The sequence below is a fragment of the Nomascus leucogenys genome, chromosome 20 (genome assembly GCF_006542625.1).
Source record: "Nomascus leucogenys isolate Asia chromosome 20, Asia_NLE_v1, whole genome shotgun sequence".
Taxonomy (NCBI): domain Eukaryota; kingdom Metazoa; phylum Chordata; class Mammalia; order Primates; family Hylobatidae; genus Nomascus; species Nomascus leucogenys.
The window spans coordinates 23,783,044-23,805,342 of record NC_044400.1 but is presented as its reverse complement, the minus strand read 5'-3'; the positions used below and the strand labels follow the sequence as shown (position 1 = coordinate 23,805,342).

Here is a 22,299-nt window from a genome sequence, read left to right as displayed (position 1 = left end):
CCCATCTCAATACCTTAACTTGCATATTCAGATTATTCAAATTATTGGGGACCAGGGGTTGGGGATGGTGCACAGCTTTGAGTAATATTTGCTAGTTATATTTAAGAACAAAATGGCGTCGTTAGGGCACTTCCAACTACTTGTGAGCTCTGGCTCCAGACAAACCTCTGTCTGTCAGGATGAACTCCAGGAGGAGTACCAAAGGTGCAAAAATAAAATAGAAAACATCACTGCATATACATACATACATATATACACACACACACACACACATATATATATATATATATATAATTTTTAGACAGAGTCTTGCTCTGTCACCCAAGCTGGAGTGCAGTGGTGTTATCATAGCTCACTGCCACCTCAACCTTCCTGGCTCAAGCAATTCTCCTACCTCAGCCTGCCGGCTAGTTGGGACCACTGGCACCGGGCTAATTTTCTTATTTTTTGTAGAGATGGAGGTCTCACTATGTTGCCCAGGTTGGTCTCCAACTCCTGGGTTCAAGTGATCCTCCCGCCTCGACCCCCAAAGTGCTGGGATTACAGACATGTGCCACGGCGCCTGCCTACTCTTTTAAAGATGCTAGGGATGCAAAGAAGAGAGGAAAGCAAACACAAAACCTTTTTGATCTCAAGGAGCTAAAGGTCTGAGTCTGACACTTCCCATCCCGCACACATATACAGAGGGAAGAATCTCTTCTCCAGCAAAAGTTTTCACGGAAGTCATCTCTTTCCTCATCGCTTAAAAGAAACAAAAAGCCAAGAAGCCGTTATGCAGCGGGTGTGGGGGCCTGTGACCTTTTGTCTAGTTGCCATCCCCCGGGACCGACAAGGGGTACACCAAATAAGGGACGCGGCGGCTAAAATGTCGTGAACATAGGAGTCCGCATTCTCTGAGATGTCATTCCTCCAGGAAGACCCAGAAACCGTGAATAGGGCGGGGTGGTGGGCAATATCTAAAGCGAGGTTTCCTGGGAAGGCGATGCCACTGGCCAGGACGCTGGAGAGGGCAGCGGGCGTGAAGAACCCCTTCTCAAGGAGTCCGTTCCTGGGCCATATATGGAGAAGTCTATCCAAGCGTGTGTCTGTAAGGTCTAGAGCCGGGCGTGCATTCAGAATCCTCAAGCTCATCTGCATTTGGACTCTGACCCTGAAGCCAGAGGGTTTCCGAAGTATGATTCACCGAGGGGACAGGACTTATTTGGGGCATCCGATGGCAGTGAGAAGAGGAGGGAGCCGGAATGCAAAATATTCTCAAGATGCAGGAGGAACCCCTCTCAAGGAGCGCCACGGAGAAAACTTCAGAGCACCAGCGCGATGATCCAGCACAACGCCAGGACCCGCAGCCCAGCCCACCTCTCCCCGGGCTGCTGTGGCGCAGGCGCAGTGGCGCCGCACTCCGGCCCCAGCGCGCATGCTCTGCCTGGCTGCGGCGCTTAGCTGGCGGCAGCGGCAGCGGCGGCGGCAGAGGAAGTTTCCGCTTTGCACTCCACCCCGGTAGCAGCTCCGCGGCAGAGACAGCTTCCTCCGGACGCTTGGCGGGCTTCGCTCTCGCCTTACGACAGCCCGGTCGGATCATGGGGTTGCCCAAGGGGCCGGAGGGCCAGGGTCTCCCGGAGGTAAGAACGTCTCCTCCTTCCCTGACACGTCCGGGTTCCTGAAGAGAGGGCCGAGCCGCGGGGCGGCGGGCTGAGCCGGCCGTGGGTGCGTTAGGGGCGCCCCGCCCCCTTCCTCAGGTGTATCCACCTCAGGGAAGAGCCGACCCTCTTCTCGGAGGCGGGGAGCAGGTGCCCCTGCATGGGTAAGGGGCAGCGGGCGGGTGAGGACAAACTTAAGCCGCTCCCGGGTCTCTTGGGGCGGAGGTGGCCTTCCTAGCCCGACACCTGCCCTGACGCAGCCTCACGCGCCGCGGGGTCCTGGGCTCCCACCTTTCTCCTTGTCCGGGACGGGCTGCCCCACCCCGCGCCGCAGGGCTAGCCCCGAGGGCCGAGGGTGCTGGGCGCTGGAGTCACGAGACCGCTCTCCGAGGCGGTTCGGGCTCGGGTGGTGCGAAGGGCGGTGACCTTGGGACGCCTACCGCCACCCCGCAAGGTCCCGGCGGCTCGCCCCACCCGCCTTGCTGTCGGGAGGGAATGCCACCCTCCTTGCGTTTACCCGGGCCGGGGCGGCGGGAGGAAGTTTGGGAGACTTGCGCGCACCAGGGAGGTGTCCCGCTGGGTCAGCGCGCCGGGGCGTTCGGGATGGGACGCACTCCAGGGGTGCTGTGTGGCGGGGGACCCAGCTCTGGGCGGAAAGGTTGCAGCTTCTCCAGAAGAGGGCGGGGTTCTTTTCCAAAGGTGTTTGTTAAGTACTCACTTAGTGCTAGGGAGAGGGTCATGAGTGCTTTCCGGATTTCCACGTTTGCTGGGAATACAGGGAAAGTGTATTCGTTTTCTTTTGGCTGCAAATACCACGTAGCATCTCATAGGTAGTTTGCATCTGTCGTCCCTTTCAGTTGATGTTACTCAAAGGATAGTCTAGTTTACTGGATTCTGGAGAGAAATGGAATCCACGCCGCACCTCTGCCTTTTTCCTAAGGTTCTGGAGCAGGCATTGGGCAGGGTGACTGCTTGCTTGATGTGGTGAGTCGTCCCTTCACACTTACCTGCCAGTGAGCAATGTTACTCTTCTGCACTCCTCCCAAATCCTCAGTTCTTTCATATCACAAGTATCCACTAATTGAGGTATCACTGTGTTCTGTGTCCAGAAGCTGGGAATATATATAGTCATGAAAGGACAGATTTGTCTGTCAGTGTGTGCTCCCAGAATGCAAGTCCATTTTGTTGTCTTAAGAAAACCTAACAAGCATAATGTTGTCAGAACACCTGTATTAGGTAAAACTTTACATGCACGTTGCTTGGGATGGGACCCAGGGTAGTGAACAATAGGATTTGTACTGTGACATTTGAAGTTTTCTTTTTTGCCTCTTCTGTATTCTAGGCTCTCATCAAGTTTTTGCCTGGCCTTTTGCCGTAGACCTCTGTCTGGTCTCCCACGTTCTACTTTAAATCCCTCCAGCCCAATATTCCACAGTACTATCAGTGGAGGTCTTTCTGGGGGGAAAATAAATTAATTAATGAAAAGTAACCTGCTGCTGTGTGTCCTTCGTTTAAACTTTCACTGACTGCTAAGAGGCCACACTCAGCAGGTCAAGCAATAACTAAATTATCATTTAGTTCAGAAGCTAGTAAATATAAATATGGATAGTCTGTGTTATTAGGCTGTCACTAGACCAGTTAATTCATTAAATTCATTATTATTTTTTTTTTTTTTTTTGAGATAGAGTCTCACTCTGTCACCGAGGCTGGAGTGCAATGGCGTGAGCTCGGTTCATTGCAACCTCTGCCTCCCAGGTTCAAGCAATTCTTGTGCCTCAGCCTCCCCAGTAGCTGGGATTGCAGATGTGAGCCACTGCCCTGCCCGAATTCATTCTTTTTAACCCTTTACAAAGGTAGCTAGACTTGGCCTGCCTTCCAGCTTACAACAACTATAGTGGACGGAAATTGAAAGTGTATTGGGCTTTATGTAAGAGCTCATTGTTGTTTGTCTTTGTCAGAAATTTAGTTTTAACAACTGGATGTATTAACCAGCCTGGTGGATTTTTATCGCTTCAAGAGAGGGTCTTTCATTCCTGGCAGATCAGGCAGTGGCTCTTTTCCATTTGATTTCAGTGTTAATCCGCTAAGTGAATTTGGAGTCATACATTCCCATTTAGTGTCTTGTGCCAAAATTACTTCACAAATTATATTGCAAAAGTAAACTTCTCCATTCTAGGGGTGAGTGGATGGAAGCCTGGGCCCTGCATCTGTAGTGGGGTGGCCAGTGGGTGCCCATTAGATAGGTGTTGAGGCAGTGATGATCCTATTTTTTGTTTTTTGTTTTTTTTTCTTCTTCTTGTGTTTTCACAATAAATGATTGAACAAATGAAGTGTTCCTGTTTTACAGCCCAGAAGTTTTAAGAAAGTACTTATATTATCTCATTTTCTTTTTCTGCTGACTTGAACCACAACTACTCTTTAGCTTCTCTTTTCTTAGAGTGTTTTCACTTGTAGATGTTTCTCAACCATCCCAGATTTTTTGCAGAAGGGAGAGAAGGTGTGAATAATTTATATTACTTAAGAAAATTTTTATGTCCACTAGGAACTAGTGAATGCTAATCTTCAGGATCCTTAATGGACTGGACCGGGGTCATTTCAGAGACGGATGTAGCTCAGTGCTGTCACCTCCCCCAAGCCACTCCTACTCTATTGCAGGGGATTATCAGTCACTTTAATAATTCTGTATTAACTATATTTTAATATGTATATTCCCTTTCCTGGCAGTTTATACATCAAAATAAACTTCTTTTCATTGTCAGGGATGTGACCACTGAAACATTTTATTAATACATGACTGGTTTAGGTTCATTTACTTTAGGTAAGCATTAGTAGATCATTCTTTATTTAATAAGTGTGTCCTTGGAGCTTAATGCTGTTTGGATTCAGAGGAGTAAACAGCACTATATATAATATATAGTCCTCTCCTTAATCAACCAGTAGTCTAGTTGGAAAGACAAGCATGTACATAACACATCTCACTTAGAAGAGGTTGATAGTTATATGTACAGGATAGACTATAAATAAAATAGAAATGCAGGGGAGAGTGGCTATTTCAGGATAGACTTGTGAGGGATGGTGTTGAATGGGAGATGGAATTTGAAAATGATTTCTCAATGGTTAGAGAATATAGCCATGGCCATCCATGTCTTGATTGTTTTTGGGGTAGTTAAAGGATGAACCTGAAAAGATAGTTTGGTGGCCAAAGATCTGAATGTGAAACCAGACATCTGGAGTTTATCTTACAGGCAGTGTGTGTGGTGCATTGTTGATAAGGGCTGGGAGGGTGAGCTAAAGAGGGATAACATGAAAGCTGTGATTTAGGAAGGGATGAGCAAAACAAATTAAAGGAAGAAAGATGAAGAAGCATTTGCAAGAGTCCTGGAATGAAGTATGAATAAAAGGGAAGGGAAGATAAACGTGAGATGCATAGTAAAGGAAGACTTAACAGGCATTGTTGGGTAAGAGAGGACTCAGAGATGAGTATGAGCATGTGAACCAGGGTATCTTATTGGTGTTTTATATAAAGAGATGGTTTTTTATTTTCTGTAGCAAAGGAAGAGAGGAAAGGTAGTTCATTATAGTAAATAGATGAAGGAGTATTAGAATATTTAGATGGATATAAGTATTAGATAAAGATTGGGGTAAAAGGAGGATATAAATTAAAAATTTTAAATCAAAATGCTGAGATACGGCCGGGCGCGATGGCTCATGCCTATAATCCCAGCACTTTGGGAGGCCGAGGTGGGTGGATCATGAGGTCAGGAGATTGAGACCATCCTGGCTAACACGGTGAAACCCCGTCTCTACTAAAAATACAAAAAAAAAAAAAAAGCCGGGTGTGGTGGCACGTGCCTGTAGTCCCAGCTCATGGGGAGGCTGAGGCAGGAGAATCACTTGAACCTGGGAGGCGGAGGTTCCCTCTGGGATCTGAGTGCAGTGAGCCGAGATTGCACCACCACGCTCCAGCCAGGGTGACAGAGCGAGACTCTGTCTCTAAAACAAAAACAAAAACAACAATAAAAAACAAAACAAAGCAAAATACTGATATACATATATTAGATGAATTTATTATTTTTAAGGCAATCCTATTATGTGGCAGTAATCACCCTTTAATATATCTGGGTTGGAAGCCTTTCATATATTTGTTTTCGAGATCAAAAAGGGAAGTACAATGAAGGATACGTGTTTGAATTCCCTTCTTCATTTCTATGCCTGTTGTCAGTAACTTCTGGATGAGTATAACTTTTTTTGTTTGTTTGTTTTTTGGAGATAGAGTCTTGCTCTGTTACCAAGGCTGGAGTGCAATGGCACAGTCTCGCCTCACTGCAACCCCCGCCTCCTGGGTTCAAGTGATTCTCGTGCCTCAGCCTCCCAAGTAGCTGGAGTTACAGGTGTGCCCCACCATGCTCAGCTAATTTTTTATATTTTTAGTAGAGGTGGGGTTTTGCCATGTTGGCCAGGCTGGTCTCAGACTCCTGACCTCAAGTGATCGGCACCCCACCTTGGCCTCCTAAATCGGTAGGATTAGAAGCCTGAGCCACTGTGCCCAGCCAAGTATAAAGTTTTTGAGACAGAGTCTTGCTCTGTCGTCCAGGCTGGAGTACGGTGGTATGATCTTGGCTCACTGCAACTTCTGCCTCCTGGGTTCAAGCGATTCCTGTGCCTCAGTCTCCTGAGTATCTGGGACTGCAGGCATGGGCCACCAAACCTGGCTAAGTTTTGTATTTTTAGTAGAGAGAGCGTTTCACCATGTTGGCCAGGCTGGTCTCGAACTCCTGACCTCAAGTGATCTGCCCGCCTCAGCCTCCCAAAATGCCGGGATTACAGGTGTGAGCCCCCATGCCGGCCCTAAGTCCTAAGTGTAAAGTTTTTTTTAGAAAACACCATAAAACCTTGTTCCTGTTTGTAAGGAGTCGTAATCCATTTGAGAAGACTGTCAAAGTAAACCATGGGTTAGAGAAAAAGAAAGTATTGTGCTCTAACCTTCCTTTTCGCTGGATTCCTTCAGCATGCGATGAGTAGTGTATACTACTTGGGCATGTGTCTCCCTCACCTATGAAGATTAACAGCCCGTTGAGGACCGCGGACCCATTTGTGACTCCAGCAACACTGTCCACATGCTTCTGTGTGACACTTGCTGAATTTTCAGAGAATCTATTGTGATGATGTAGCCAATGTCATCTACTCCTTGGCAATGAGATTGTGGCATCAGGGGATATACCTGGTGTTCTTTTATTCAGCATATCTTTTACCAGCCAAACTTTTACCTTTTGTTTTAGGTGGAAACAAGAGAAGATGAAGAACAAAATGTCAAGTTGACTGAAATTCTGGAGCTCTTGGTTGCAGCTGGGTATTTCAGGGCAAGAATTAAAGGCTTGTCACCCTTTGACAAGGTAAGGGGAAATCTTTCTAACCATTACACTATCTTTTGTCAGAATGACATGGTTAATCTTAGCAAAGAAAGGAGGAAGACATAATGTTTTAATTTCCTCCATGTCTGTGTTTCCATTTCTTCCTAATTCAGATTCATTATGGAAGTGTTCAAACTTCTTTTCAAAGACAAAAATGATGTATCAGTGAATACGTCAGTTCCTTTTCTGTGCACAAAGCTTTAGGAAATGCAAAGAAGCAAAATAAATAGTTCCTTCTTTCAAGGAATTTACAGTTTGGGTGGGGATTATAAAACTTATGGAAAATAACATAATCAGAGTTAATAATGAGCCATCCCAAGTCAGCGTGCTCACAGACAGTTGCCAGATATTCTGCGGATAGTAAATGCTCTGATTGAGGATGAGTGAGAGATCGCTATGCAATGAAATCTTTTAATTCAGCAGAACCTTGAATGATGATGCACAAATCATAGTAATAGGTGTTGAGGACACAGAGGAAAAGCAGAGGCACAGTTCTCAAAGAGCCCAGTTTCTGTAGAGTGGGGATGGGAGACAAGTGAATTAACAGGCACAGAATAAATGGCATGGTGCAGAAAGTGCCACCGTGGACTGTGCACAGAAAGGACGCATTCAAATCAGACAGGGCAGGCTGTGGAAGACAGTGCTGAGTGCTCCACTGGGTCACAGTCCTGGCTGTGCCTAACAGAATCACTCTGGGTTATTTTATAATACAGAACCCAGGATTCACTCATTGAAATTTTGGTTAGCTAGGTCTGGGCTTGGGCCCTGGAATCTGCATTTTTATTGGGCAACTCATAAGAGTCTAAAAGAGCCAGGGGTAAGATTTACTGTTTTGTTGTTGTTGTTGTTGTTTGTTTGTTTAAGACGGAGTCTCTCTGCCACCCAGGCTGGAGTGCAATGGCGCAATCTAGGCTCCCTGCAACCTCTGCCTCCCGGATTCAAGTGATTCTCCTGCCTCAGCCTCCGGAGTAGCTGGGATTACAGGCGCCTGCCACCACGCCCAGCTAATTTTTGTATTTTTAGTAGAGAGGGGTTTCACTACGTTGGCCAGGCTGGTCTCGAACTCCTGAGCTCGTGATCCACCCGCCTCGGCCTCCCAAAGTGCTGGGATTACATGTGTGAGCCACCACACCCGGCCTTACTGTTATTTTTTTCTAATATCAAGCTGTGTCTGAAAAGGATTTTGTTTCAAAATGGGTTTTTAGTCTTACTCTCATTTGCATCTCAGAGAATTCCTGAGGGAAAAGTAGAGCCAGGGATTCTCAGGTAGATAAGAAAAATAAGATGTATGGAAACAAAATGTCAGCCTTGCTGCCCATGTATCTGGTCTATAAAACACAGAATTAATGTCTGTCCTTTTGACTATAAAGAGGATCTATGTACAGTATGCTCATTTAATAATAAAAGTCAGCTCCTCAGTCATGCCAGCCACATTTCAACTGCTCAGCAGCCACATGTGGCTAGTAGCTACTGTACTTGTCCTTGCAGATAACGGAATATTTCTGTCACTGCAGAAAGTTTTCTGTAACTGTGCCATTTTAGATTAATTATACTTGATGGGGTAAGGAGGACACACTCTCTCTCTCTCAAGATATATAATTTTGTATGTTTACTGAGTCTGTTAGAGCTATTTATAATTCACCTACCTTCCACTTCTTCCATTCTCCCCAAACTAAAAAGAGAAAACAAATATTTTCTTTATGTCTTGCAGGTAGTAGGAGGAATGACTTGGTGTATCACCACTTGCAACTTTGATGTAGATGTTGATTTGCTCTTTCAAGAAAACTCTACGATAGGTCAAAAAATGTAAGTTTTTCTATGGAAAACCTAAAGGTGGGGAGAAGGGAACTAACTAACTTTTGAGTGTCTACTGTGTGCCAGAAGTTGGTTGGACACTTTACATAGTTTAACTTTTATTACAAGAGGTATTATCCCTGCCTTACAAATGAAACTGAGACTTTAAGAAGCCAAGGTCACACAGCTAGATCAAAGTTTGTAGTGACTACTTAGTTTATCTTTCCAAAGACAGCTAATATCGGTGGAAGTTGATTAGGAGGAGGAAAGGAGATGCTTTCCTTCCCCACTGCCTCTGTGTAAAGCAGAGCCTCACTTTGCCTGTCTTCAAGAGAAAGCAGCATGGTCTCCTTGCTAGAGATCTCACCTGAGCATACCCTGCCCAGTCTTTTGTAGCACAGCAGCTCACCAGGGGCTTGGCCATTTCGTTAGACCATTTGGGATACCTGGTTCTTCTCCCAGCCTTCCAGTGGGTCTCTGTGTGGCCTTGGTACAGCCACTCCTTCTGTGGGCCTCAGTTCTTTTATCTGTCAGAGGAGAGATTCCTGACCTCAGATATGTATGATTCTGTGACAGTCTGTTTATTCATTTTTCTGAAGTATTACCCTCTTCCAAGAGAAAACACTTCCAAAAGGAACAAAGGTGTTTTATAAATAACAGGAAGCAATAATGGTGGGAAAATGAAGCAAAGGGGGAAAAAAAAAGTGGGGACAAAAGGCAGAGTTGGGATAAGACTACCACAGTGATGGATCACAAAATGCTTTGTTTTCCTACGATTGGCCAAAGATTTGCCCCTGTATTTCTGGCAGCCAAGTGGGGGTGGTATCTGTGAGTAACTGAGCATCAGGAATGTTGCAATTTACTTTATATTTATATAGCATTTTCCCCTGAAGTTTCTAATTGCCTTTGTTTTTTTCTTGTTGACAAAAGAAGCATATGCCTTTAGCTGTAGCTCGGATCAGCCAGCTTTTTTTTTTTTTTTTTTTTTGAGACAGAGTCTCACTCCTATCACCCATGCTGGAGTGCAGTGGTGCCAACACCATTCACTGCAGCCTTGACTTCCTTAAGTGATCCTCTTACCTCAGCCTCCTGTGTAGCTAGAGCCACAGGCATACACCACCACACCCAGCTAATTTTTAAATTTTTTGTAGGGATGGGGATTGTCCAGGCTGGTTTTGTCCAGGCTGGTTTTAAAACTCCTGGGCTCAGGCGATCCTCTCGCCTTGGCCTCCTGGGATTAGAGGTGTGAGCCACCGCACCTGGCCTATGCTTCTTAATCAGGCTGTTCCCTAGCATGAATTCTTTGTCTTCTTGAGGATGCTTTTCTTGGAAGCTTCTGTCTTTAAGTTGATTGCTTCCTATACCTGTGGCACCCTTGATGTGCTGGTATTTCTTTTCATTGGATTTTTTCTGTGCTAGTTTTACCATTTCTTGGATTCCACATGTGCTTTCTTCCTAAATTCCCCTTGAGTTTTCCAGTGGTTGTTAGGCCCCATTTTCATTTCGATATCCTTAGGGAATATGATAGATTCCCATCAGTGGCAGCATTCCATTATACTTTTAATAGATACGGGAACACAGTATTTTTCTATGTCTTCTCAATTCCTTGTCTGTATTTCTGAAATCTAAAAGACACTGAAAACTTTTTTCTTCTTTTAGGTTTAGATACAAAGCTTATTTGGGAGCAAAACATAACCTGAATTGACTGAATTTATAGCTTTATTGATCCCACTTATGTGACTATTCATTAAGTTTTGCTGAATAAATTTTTTTTTATTATAGAGTGTGACTCTAGAGTGCGACTCTAGATTTTCCTGGGTTCTTACATAATATATAATATGTACCCCTTAGGTATTCCAAGGAACTAAATCTAAAAAATTCAGAATTCTGAAACACATCTGACCCAAAGGGTTTGGATAAGGGATTGAGGATGTGTTATATTCTCTGGTTAAGTGCTTGATGTGTGTCTCTTAAGTGCAGAGCCATGAACTGTAACTGTGGGCAAAGCTGGAGACGGGTTTACGTGACTAAGGACCCACCAGACTCAGCAGTGCATCAGGTAGCTCATTCTTTATTATCTGTAGAAGACATATTATAGCCACAGGGTACTGAGTCATCTAAAAATCTTTTCTGTTTGGTTTTGGAATGTGTTCTGTTTGGTGTTCCCCCCGACCATAGAGTTTCTGGTTAGGTGCAGTTTAGACTAAAACTGCCTTATGTTTGCAGTTTTCCAGTATATCTAGTCAATTTAATGAGTGGGCTGGACGTATGTCCAAGGAGCACACTTGCCTGTTGAGGGCATGGTTGTCTCTCAAGCTGTCTTCTTTGTGTGCCCAATTGAGGCCTTGTTCCCTGTCATCTTTCTTTGCTGAGAGTTCCATAAGCTTCTATCCTCTACTTCTATCCTCTTCTGAAGCCCCATTAACAGAGGGTCCTATGGCCAGAGGCCCATAAATGAGATTTTACATTTATAACTGAGTTTATTTCAACAACAAACATTTTATTGGGCATCTGTGTTCCAAGCACTTGCATGTGTATTTTATTATTTTACCTTCACTACCGCCTTTGAGTAGGGATTGTCCCTAGTTTTATGATAGAAGTATTGGACCTGGACCAAGTTACTTGCCAAAAGTTTCAGAGTTGGTGGTGGGACTTGAATTTAGACCCAGGTTTAATTCACTGTCTTTCAAACTGTTTGCAGTGGAGAAGAAAACAGTGCACTGAACGCTCTTAAAAACTAAAGGGGTCAAACTAATCACAGCTGGGCATGTTAAAATCTTAGTCTAGGAAACCTGCCTGGTGACCTCTGCAATTGTTAATTTCCGTGATTTTTAGGAAATCTGAAGGATCCACCTTGAGCCGCAAAGAGAAGCTGAAAGGGGATTGTTAGATTTCTGGAAGAAGTCTTTCTCACTTTCATTTCCCTACCCCCAGCCTGCCTGCGTTTTCCTCCATGTCCTCACGTTGGCTGCCAAGACTTGGCAGTAATTTCTGAGAGGCGGGTTTAAGAGAGTTGTAAATCCTAGGATGACCTGTGATAGCCTTCTCTCTGGGACTTTATGAACTGGGTGAGTAGGCTGGCTCTGAAGAGTGGCCAGGAAATACCATGTCTGAAGGCAGGGGGTTAGGCTGGATGGTGTTGTGGGTCCCAGCTTCTTGTTTTTAAGCTAATATGTATGGTTCTAGGCAATTGGTAACTCTATGCAAACCAATATATATGTAACACAAGAGGGAGCTCTCCTCCTGCTGAACCAAAATGTAACTAAGGAAAGTCTGTATTGATCACGTGCCCCTGTATAGTTAGTTAAGACCTGCATTAAGCAAAACCAGGACTGATATTCATTTTCATTTGCTAAGCTTGGAGTTTAGGCAGCAGTACTAGTTGAACACTCATCTCTTCTTACAAGTTTCAAGGAAATTAAATAAGCTATGAGAGTCTGATGGAGATAAAAATTTAAAAAAAAGCTTATCAGACAGAGAACCTCAGATATGTTGCCAAATGGGTTTGTTAGTGCTTCACTACCAAGCTATCCCATGTGAGTCCCAAGCAGACCTGGACAACCACAGGCTTCCCTTGTAGGGCAGGCAACACATTTTATGGCAGAAAAGATGCATGTGTCCCAAAGACAGGCTGCCCAGAAAGGAAGGGCGCCAGGAGTGGCTGAGAGCTGCATGACAATTTTCTTCTTCCTCTCAGGACTTTTGTTTTGTTTTGTTTTGTTTTAAGAGACAGAGTTTCACTCTGTTGCCCAGTCTAGAGTGCTGTGGCATGATCTTAGCCCTGTGCAGCCTCAAACTCCTAGGCTTAAGTGATCTTCCTGCCTCAGCCTTTTGAGTAGCTGGGACTACTCAAAAGGAATGCACCATTATGCCTGGCCAATTTTTAAATTTTTTTAAGCAGACAAAGTCTTAACTGTGTTGCCCAGGCTGGTCTCAAACTCCTGGCCTCAAGTGACCTCCCTCCTTGGCCTTCCAAAGCACTAGGATTACATGCATGAGCTACCATGCCTGGCCACTCTCAGGACTTCTGGATAAATCACTCTTCACCCCTTCTTTTGTTGGGGAGGAAGGGTGAGGGGGAAGAGGCAGCAAATATTCTCCTATATGCTTCCCTCCTAGGAGGAAGATACTCCCTCTCTTCTGTGAATGTGTGCAGTGAGGGATTAATTTCCCCCCTTCCATATTTTTTTCTATTAACACATTGGATCTGACATTTGATCTTATGATCAGTGGGGTGTTACTGTTGTCCTCAGCGGTTTTAACCTTGGTCCCAACTTGTGAAGCTATTTTCCAGATACCAAGACACTGTTTCTTAATGTGTTCTCTAGTGACCATTCCCTGGGGGGCTGCTTAACTTTAGCTCCTAGGTCACCTAGTTACTGTTAATACTACGACTGAGGGGTGAAACCTACTAAGTGAATCATAGATAAGACAGTAATAACTCTCACCCAGCCCTGAGTCAGATGTTCATCTTGAGGGTATCTGTCTCCTTGGAAGGATTATTGAACTGCAGAAAGATAAAGGTGGACAAGACTTCTTTGAACAAGAAACACTTTTGGGAGACCCGAAACTTGTTGAATTTGAAGCACCTAGTAAGTTCTAAGTGACCCTTGTTTACCTGGACCTTTGTCTATTAGAACATAGTACTATACTTGTTTATAAGGCCACAGTAGCTGCTGTGACTGGCTAAGATTTTTTAAAGGGTCTTGTGTAGCAATGTAACCTATTCATGTAGGCTGAGCCAGAAGCTCCTATTTCTCCAAATGTCCACAAGGCCATGCCTGGTGACTGCTTCTCAATGTTCCCAGGCTACATACCATGGCTTTGGGGTCAGGCACACCACTGAATAGTATCTTTTTTCTCCCCTTGAGTCTGATCCAATTAAGGTAGTATAAGAAACAGGAATCACATAGCTAGAGATGAAATGCCAACTGATTCGAGGAGGAGGTTTCAGGCTGCAATAAAACAGACTTGCATACAAAGCCCTCCACCACTGTTGCCATAAACTGTCCTGCCCCAGCTCAGGGTGAGCTGAGAAACCTTCCTAGCAGGAGAGGATGCTTTCCTCCTGACCTACAGAGAAGAAAACTCTGAGGCCCCAGGAAGCCTGGTTCCTCCCTTCTCAGTCCCACTTTGTGGTCTTCCATAGGAGGAAGACTGAGGCGAGATGTTAGAGAAAGGTCAGTGTCCCTTATGAGAAGCAGAAAATATCTCTTCTGTATGGAAATAAGAGTGAGAATATACAGTTCCCCCAACTCTAGAATTTATTTTAGAGTATCAGAAAATTAAAGGCTACTATTTATTTTAAAAATATTCTTGTGCCAGAGTAGAGAACTCCAAATCTCTTTTGGAAATGGGGCTCCATGTTTCATGTTAATATTCTGGGTACCTGGTGTAAGGTCTGATAATTATTTGTTGCCTGAATGATATTTAGGATACTGTTTTCAAACTTTTAGAAAGAGTAGATCAGTAAAACGAAATGTAAAAAGAATACGGGGCACTAATAACTTTTTATCTTACTACATAAGGATGTTAAAAAATAGTAACAACTACCTCTAATGTCACCATCATTTCATAAAATATTTTGCATGAAAAAAAGTAGGAAGAAAAACATTATAAAGGGTGAAGGCAGTTTTGTGACCACACACCCACACACCACTAAATTGTGCTTATTTTTCTCTTTTTCCAGTCGTCTAGGAGAAACGTGTCATGGTCTGGACTAGCCTGGCATGGAAAAGTCCCAGATCCGTCTGTGATGCTGCCCAGACTTTAGAGATGCCATAAAGGCTACTTAGTATACCTCACTCTTTGCTTGTTACTTTTTCTGAACAGAGCTCTATCAGAAAAAATTGTCTCGGTCCTGCCAAGGATGAAATGCCCACACCAGTTGGAGCCCCACCAGATCCAGGGGATGGATTTTATTCACATATTTCCTGTTGTTCAGGTGAGAGTCTCTGTGTGGTTTCTTGTCCTCTTAACATCAGAATTCCTGTGATGGGCCTGGCTTGTCCTGTAATGGGTCCGTCTGTCCTGGATCCTGAATGTAATGGGTGTGGTTTAGATTTGGTACAGCAGAACATGGTGGTGTTCGTTGTCGTCATCTTCGGAAGATTGCCAGTCCTGCATATACCCTAGTTTCATGCTGTCACCTGGTAAGATCTTTGAATGTTCTCATCTGACTTTTCATTGCCTTTTTGGTAAAGACAGAACTCTGTAGCCTGGTATGCTCTGTTCCCTTTTGACCTATCCAGCTTTATTTCATTCCTTTTCTGTGTTCTTTTTGTTCTAGCACTCTCTGGCATTCATTCAGATTTCCCCAGGTTTATTCTTCCGCCTGTCACAGTGCTTTTGCGTTGCTGGTTCCTTGGGTTGGAATGCTCTTCCATTCTCTCCTTACCTGTTTAATTCATATGGCTTACTTCAACCCTTCAGATCTCAGTTCCACCAAACCTCTTCAGGAAAGCCTTCCCTCATCCCCTAATCCACAGCATGTTCCTTTATGGTATGCACTCCTATGGCCACATTCCCTTCCTTCACCAGAATCTTACAGCAGTTCGTAATCATGTGTATCCATGTGTGTGTGATTGTTTATCTGCTTCTCTCGTTAGACTCTAAGCTGCATGAGAGCAAGTCTGCATGGCTGTCTTGCTTATTGTTTTGTTTCCAGTACCTACCAGAATGTCTTAACAATTTGTAGATATTCAGTCCGTATGGCTAAATGCCTAAGGGAGAGACTTCTCTTTGCCTCTAGCTGTTTCCCAAACCTCTATGATTAAGTGGCTTATGCTATACAGCTCCCAGACAGCCGGCCCTCCATATTCGCAGCTCCACATCCATAAATTCAACAAACCATGCATCAAAAATGTTTGGGGGTGGGTGGGGGGAAACACAATAAAAAATAACAATACAACAATAAAAAGTAATATAAATTTAGCAAGCTGGAAAAAGAAAGTAATACAAATTTAAAAATACAGTATAACATAACTATTTACATAGCATTCTCATTGTATTAGGTATTATAACCTTAGAGATGATTTAAAATATAGAGGAGGTTGTGTTTAGGTTGTATGCAAATACTGTGCCATTTTATATCAGGGACTTGAGCATCTGTGGATTAATATTTAGAGGGTCCTGGAACCCATCCACCACGGATTCCTTGGGACAACTGCATTCTGTGCAGTTCTTCTCTTCCCCTCTAGGCATCTTAGAAAGAGGAGGCGCAAAGGGACTCAGGTGTGTTGCCCGCTGTGCGAACACTACTTCCCATCTGCCTCTAATAGAGTTCTTTGAAGCATTTATTATAATCCCTTACATTTGAGGAAAGTGAGAAATGTAATTTCCTTACATTTGGGAAAAATGAGACTGAGAGAAGGTAATTGATTTGCTTAAGGGCAGAGAGTGGACAAGCAAAGTTTCCAGTCTAAACTCTGTCTACAAGCCTGTGCTTTTTCCACTCCACCATTCATGCAGCTGCTGAGAAGGAAGCTACACAGCCCTAGAAGCTAGAAGTTTTCTAGTTCTGTGTTAAGATTATGAAATATAGGGGTCAAGAGTATGGACCCTGGAGACCTCCTGAGTTCAAGTCGGTCACTTTCTAGCTGTGTGACCTTGGGTAAATAACTTTCTGTCTGTTAAATAGAAATAAATAATAGCACCTACCTGATAGGATGAGAATTAAGTTAGTTGTATGTCTAAAGCACTTAGTTAAAAGACTGACCATTTTAGTAAGTGCTAAGTGTTATGTAGTTTGTTACTGTTAAGTGTTGAATCTTCCCTTCTGCTAGACTTGAAGTCGAATTCCATGAAATTTGTAAATTTGAGGCCAAGACTTTACCTTAAAATTTATTTGTATGTTTGTTAGCCTTTCTGTCTTTCTTATACAAGAGGACACTACCTGATAGTTTCTACGAAAATAGGAAATTGGGGCCCTGTGTTGATTATTATTGAAACCTCCAATATCATCAAACTGTGAAGTTGTTACCTTTCCCCCAAAACATGGATCTCTAGAGATTAGACCTTTTTTAACCCTACACTAGGACTTTGGAGGCAAAAAAATCTAGTCAGGTTGTGAGAAGAACTGGAAGTGATCTTCTGCAGTCAGTTGGGTGTTTTGAAGGTCTGAATGTTCTCCATTGTGAGTGGAATGCTAGAGGGTCTGTCTGGATGGGAGGGCCCAGGCTAGTGGTTACAATTTCTTAATTTCATGGACCTATAAAATTTTAAAGCAAAAATGGAGGTTGGCCTAGGGTTGCCACCTGTAGTTTGCCAGGCAAGGACACTTTAAAAAATAACTACAGTCTTGCTTTATCATTTCATAAAATAATGGCCATTTAATTCTCAAACTCAGAAAAAAAGCAGTCCTTGAAATTAAATACATTTAACTATGATGAAACTCACCATGTGCCTGTAGCTTTTGCCTGTTTTTGTTTTTGTTTTGTTTCCCCCCACCGGGCACTCGTGAAATAATAATCACCGGCCAGCAGTTGTAAGCCATTGACCTACTTCTCTTATGTGATTCTAGAAGCCCATCATCTGGGTTCACATCATTTTAGCAAAGCTGTAGTAACTTTCTCTGGATGCAGCCAAGAAAAAAGCAGATCTAATTTCTGGCCCCTGGTGGTTCTAGATCATATCTTTTTCTCCTGGGTTGGACATGTGACTCCTGTGAAGGTCAATATTTTTCTTGAGTGCTAGGGAACCTGTGGCAGAGCCAGGGTATCCAAGGGTTTCCCTCTATAGCCTTTCATGCTGGAAACTCCAAAACATCTGTTAGGACTCAACAAGCTTTCCCCTCATAATGGGATCATGCTCTCCAGGATCCAGCCAGGCGGTAACTCAGGGTAGATGTGGGATTAACGGAAGCAGCTCTGAAAGGGAAGCAGATGTGAAAAGCCAGAAACTGGGTCTCCCAATTCAAAAGAAAGCAGGGCTGAATTGAGTTGAGCAATGAGCCAACTGCCTTAGTTGGCCCTTAGTTGTCCTGGACCACTTAGTTGTACTGGGATGGAGTACAGTTGAGGGGCTACAGTCGTTCTAAATACTCTCTGATCTTCTGTCTCTGCTTCTGGATTTTAGTCTTTGCCTGAGGTCACTGTTTGGGGGTGAAGTGGTAGAAATATATAGAAGATACTAACAGCAAAGAATATTCCTCATAGAGTTATTTGCTCTATTCTGAGCAGCTATTTCCTAAACATGTGCCTTACTTGAGCTGGCTGTGCTTTGTGAACAAACATCTGCGGGAACACCGTGCAGCACCGTGTTAATGTGCCATGTGCCTGCTTTCCTAGGTGGCTGACCCTCACCACGTGTGATATGCTGTTGGCGAAACACAGCTACTATCCCAAAACTGCTTTTGAGATGTAGTAGCTTTCTCTGAGAGGGAGTGGCACCCCTTCTGTGATGTTCTTCAGTAATAAAGGGAATGAATGAAGAGCCGGGGAGGAGAAGCAAAGGTCCTTTTTACACTTTACACCCTTACCCTCAGAGTGGCTGGATCTTCTGCAGGTTTTAGTGGGGTGGTGATTTAATGATAGTAACTGGAGTTTTCAGTTGGGAGAAGTGAAGAGCAGCTGTTTCTGGGTATCAGCCTAACAAAGCTGGGAAACATTTCATGAAACCATTTGTCCAGTCTGGTGTAGAATAGTCTCTTGAATTGTGACTCCCAGCTTTGCAGCTTGCTGGCTATGGATCCATGAATAAGTTATATAGTCTCCCGGCACTTCAGGTTCAGTAAAACTCAGCCAGTACCATCCGACGTTGTGAGGATTAAGAGAGAATGTTGTGAATGTCAGGATAAACCAGTGCCTTCAACTGTGTGCTCAGTATGCACCATTGTCAAATCTGAGTATTTTGGACATTTTTTCACTTGTCAAATGGGGAGTTACGCTAGCATTCTCTGTGGTTCTCTCCCTTTTCCCTGGTCTGTGGTGTAAGGAGCACAAGAAAAAGAGATTTACATGAAGATCTGCCCATAGGACCAGGAAGTTGGGAGATAGCTCTGTTTGTTTTGTACTTCAGGTGTTTACAAATCACTCTACTACTTATGATTTCATTTACTCCCATGTTAGCTCTGTGAGGTGAAGAGAACTGAAATACTTTTACAGAAAGGAAAACTGAGGCTCAAGGATATGAAGTAAGGCTTTAAAGCTCCTGCACGGCTACTCAGCACTAGGTCCCATTGGATCTTAACATCTCGGATGCCCAGCTGGTTGCTTTTCCTATAGGACAGCGTGTGTTGATAGCTTCTTATCACCTGGTCAGTTCAGCTATGCTGATTTAAGTTCATGAGTTGTGCCATGTCTGAACTGGCTTTCACTGCAGTGGGATGTTGTCCTTAGCAACTCTTGTCTTTTCACTTTCTTCCCCAGTGGCTGGTGAAACGAGCTATAGAAACAAAAGAAGAAATGGGTGACTATATCCGCTCCTACTCTGTATCCCAGTTCCAGAAGACTTACAGTCTCCCTGAGGTCAGTATTGTGATTTTATTTTCTTGTCCCACTGAGAAACAGAGTGCACACTTAGAGACTCCCTAGCAAGGAGCAGAGTAAGCTCAGGCTCCCCTGCATTCTCACCCCCACTTGGCATCATTAGTGCTCCTTTACATAGCCACTGAGTGCAAAGCTCTATAATTTTGTCATTTTCTCTGAATTTTAGTGTTTGATCTAGGGCTTTTATTAACTTACAAGAATAGTAGTTGATTTTTGTATTAAGTTTTTTGAGAGGCCACTTGCCCAGAACATCCTATAGTAACAATTTAATAATAATAATAATAATTACAACAATAATAGCTAATAGCCATCATGTATTTACTACATGCTAGTCTCAGCACATCTTGTGGCTTTTATTCTTTAATCCTTACTGCCCTCTGAGATAGGCGTTTTTATCCCTGTTTTATAGACAGAGAAACTGAGGCTTAGAGGTTAAGTAACTTACCTGAGGTTTCAGTGCTTGAGAGGATTTGAAATGAGAACTCTTGTCTTAAGCACTACTCCTCATGACCCCCTTTTTCTTACTGGCTGTATAGGGATCTATGTTGAAGCCATCTGCAGGGTGTGTAGCCTTTTCCCATGGAGAATATATTCCAATTTGTTCGAAAATTGAGACTTCTTCAGGCAAAGTAGTGATGAGATGAGAAGTCAATTTATAAGACAGATTTCTGAGTGGTCCACTTGAGTTTTAATTTTCCCTTGGGATTTGTTTAATCGCTCTGTTTTGTCTTGTAGGATGATGACTTCATAAAGCGAAAAGAAAAGGCCATCAAGACAGTTGTGGACCTCTCAGTAAGTTCCCTGGCCGTGTTCTTCTGTCAGAGCCCTGCGTAGCCTCAGATAGCCCTTTGTTAAATCACAAAAGTGCTGTTCCTGAGGCTTCCGTCTACAGGGATCGCTTAGGAGCTAGACTCAGATGGCTGTGTGAGGGAAGCCCTGCCTGCTTCACTACTCAGGGCCAGGACACGAGTATGCACAGGTAGAACCTGCAACACTACTGCTCTGTCTCCTCACTTCCAGTTTTAAGGGAGAAATAACGAAACACAGAGCCCTTCCTAGTTTATCCCAATGGCAGGTATAAACTTTGAATAGCTCTGAAGAGCAGATGATGAATGGGAATGATAACTTGAGGTTTCTGTCCCCCACCCCCTTGATGGCTTTGCATAGACAGAGTAGCCTGTGAGCCGTGTGCGGGAAGCTCTGGGATGGCCTTTGTCCCCATTCACAGTACATCTTAATCACAGTGAGTCTGTACATGTGTCCCCACTTCCCCAGCACGAGGGTTAGTGGAACCTTTGACCCTTTACAAAACACTCTAGGCCAGAGCTGTGGAACCTTGTTAGCTGTACCCCCAGCCTTCCTACTTGAGCTGAAGGGAGCGAAGCCTAGGTGCCTGTGTGCACAGTCTCTGTCTCCTGAAAATAATGTATTGTGTTGTTTTGCATGCTTTTAACTTCATCTAAATTATGTCATACATCTAGTTGGTTTTCATAGTTGCATAGTTTCTTGTATTAATATGCCACCCAAATGAAATATCAGATGTACTTCTTATACAGATGGCATGGGTTACATACCTTGTGTCATTGTAAAGATTGACATTGTCTGGTGTTTGTGGCTTTGTGAACTGCCTACAGTCTTTCCAGAAAAAGGATTCCAAACTGGCTTATATTAAAAATAAATATGTGGTCTACCAAGGTGATTACTCTGAAAAGAACAATCATTTGGTAATGAAAGACATGAAAATCTCCTATGAAAAAAAAAATCTTGATCACTTTATGATTGTAATTTCTTTTTTTTCTCAATTCCATTTTGGAAATGTTAGAGGTGGAAAACCTTTAAGAAGGTGACACTCAAAAGCCATACACTGTTTTCAGATTTGGTGGCAGTATTAAACAATAATAAGAAAAAATGATATGACCTCAGAGTAATTTTCTTTCCTGGTTGTGAAATAAGTGTTCAGTTTAGAGCATCCTCAAGTTTTTAAAAAGATTGATAGATGTAGGGGAATTAAATTAAGGTTGATTTTTCACCTTAATTTCACAACACAGAAGCAACCACTTTTAATTTTTGGACATATTTCTTCCATGTTTTTATTGTGCATTTGTAAACTGAATTGGAATCATACTTTAAAGATAATGTTGTGGTTTTTTCACTTACCAATGTAGGGCCTTTTGTGTGCTGTTAAAGATTCCTGCTGGCTTGGCACAGTGGTTCACACCTGTAATCCCAGCACACTAGAAGGCTGAGATGGGTGGATCACGAGGTCAGGAGTTCAAGACCAGCTTGGCCAGCATGGTGAAACCCCATCTCTACTAAAAATTCAAAATTTAGCTGGGTGTGGTGGTACACCCCTGTAATCCTAGCTACTTGGGAGGCTGAGGCAGGAGAATTGCTTGAACCCAGAAGGCGGAGGTAGCAGTGAGCCAAGACCGTGCCATTGCACTCCAGACTGGGCGACAGAGCAAGACTCCATCTCAAAACAAAAACAAGAACAAAAACAAACAAAGATTCCTGCTAACTACATTTCTTATGACAAATAGTAACCAATTAGTTGGATATGATCATTGCCTTCCCATGTTTTAAATGTTACTTCATCTCTGGAATGATATGAAAACCAGGTGATAATCATGTTGCCTCTGAGGCAGGAAATTGCTAGGCCAGCAGCAGGAGAGAAGGGGAAATTGTCTTTTTCCTATAATCTCTGTACTATTTGAATTTTATTCTAGTCTGTGCATTACCTATTCAAAACAGTAAGTACACATTAAGGTGTTTTTTTGTTTTTTGTTTTTTTTTTTGGTAACAAAAGCCACATTCAAACATTAAAATTTTTTTTTTTTTTTTTTGATATGGAGTCTCGCTGTCTCCCAGGCTGAAGTGCAGTGGTGCTGTCTCGGCTCACTGCAACCTCTGCCTCCCGGGTTCACGCCATTCTCCTGCCTCAGCCTCCCGAGTAGCTGGGACTACAGGCAC

General features: G+C 43.5%; 1 protein-coding gene across 3 annotated transcripts in view; it reads left to right on the top strand.

Moving 5' to 3' along the window:
• The first annotated feature begins 1,418 nt into the window (after positions 1 to 1,418).
• The window catches only part of CCDC93 (coiled-coil domain containing 93), a 100,098-nt gene continuing 79,217 nt past the window's right edge, over positions 1,419 to 22,299 (top strand). Inside the window, exons 1-6 of one of the 3 annotated variants that reach the window (XM_003275182.4) lie at positions 1,419 to 1,619; positions 6,917 to 7,030; positions 8,760 to 8,854; positions 14,675 to 14,786; positions 19,210 to 19,308; positions 20,065 to 20,121. In XM_003275182.4, coding sequence (XP_003275230.3) covers positions 1,578 to 1,619; positions 6,917 to 7,030; positions 8,760 to 8,854; positions 14,675 to 14,786; positions 19,210 to 19,308; positions 20,065 to 20,121 — 519 coding nt within the window. In that variant the 5' untranslated portion in view covers positions 1,419 to 1,577. Of the gene's footprint in view, positions 1,620 to 6,916; positions 7,031 to 8,759; positions 8,855 to 10,848; positions 10,902 to 14,674; positions 14,787 to 19,209; positions 19,309 to 20,064; positions 20,122 to 22,299 lie in introns of those variants that run through there. The other 2 variants (XM_030801098.1, XM_030801099.1) reach the window with 2 other exon arrangements.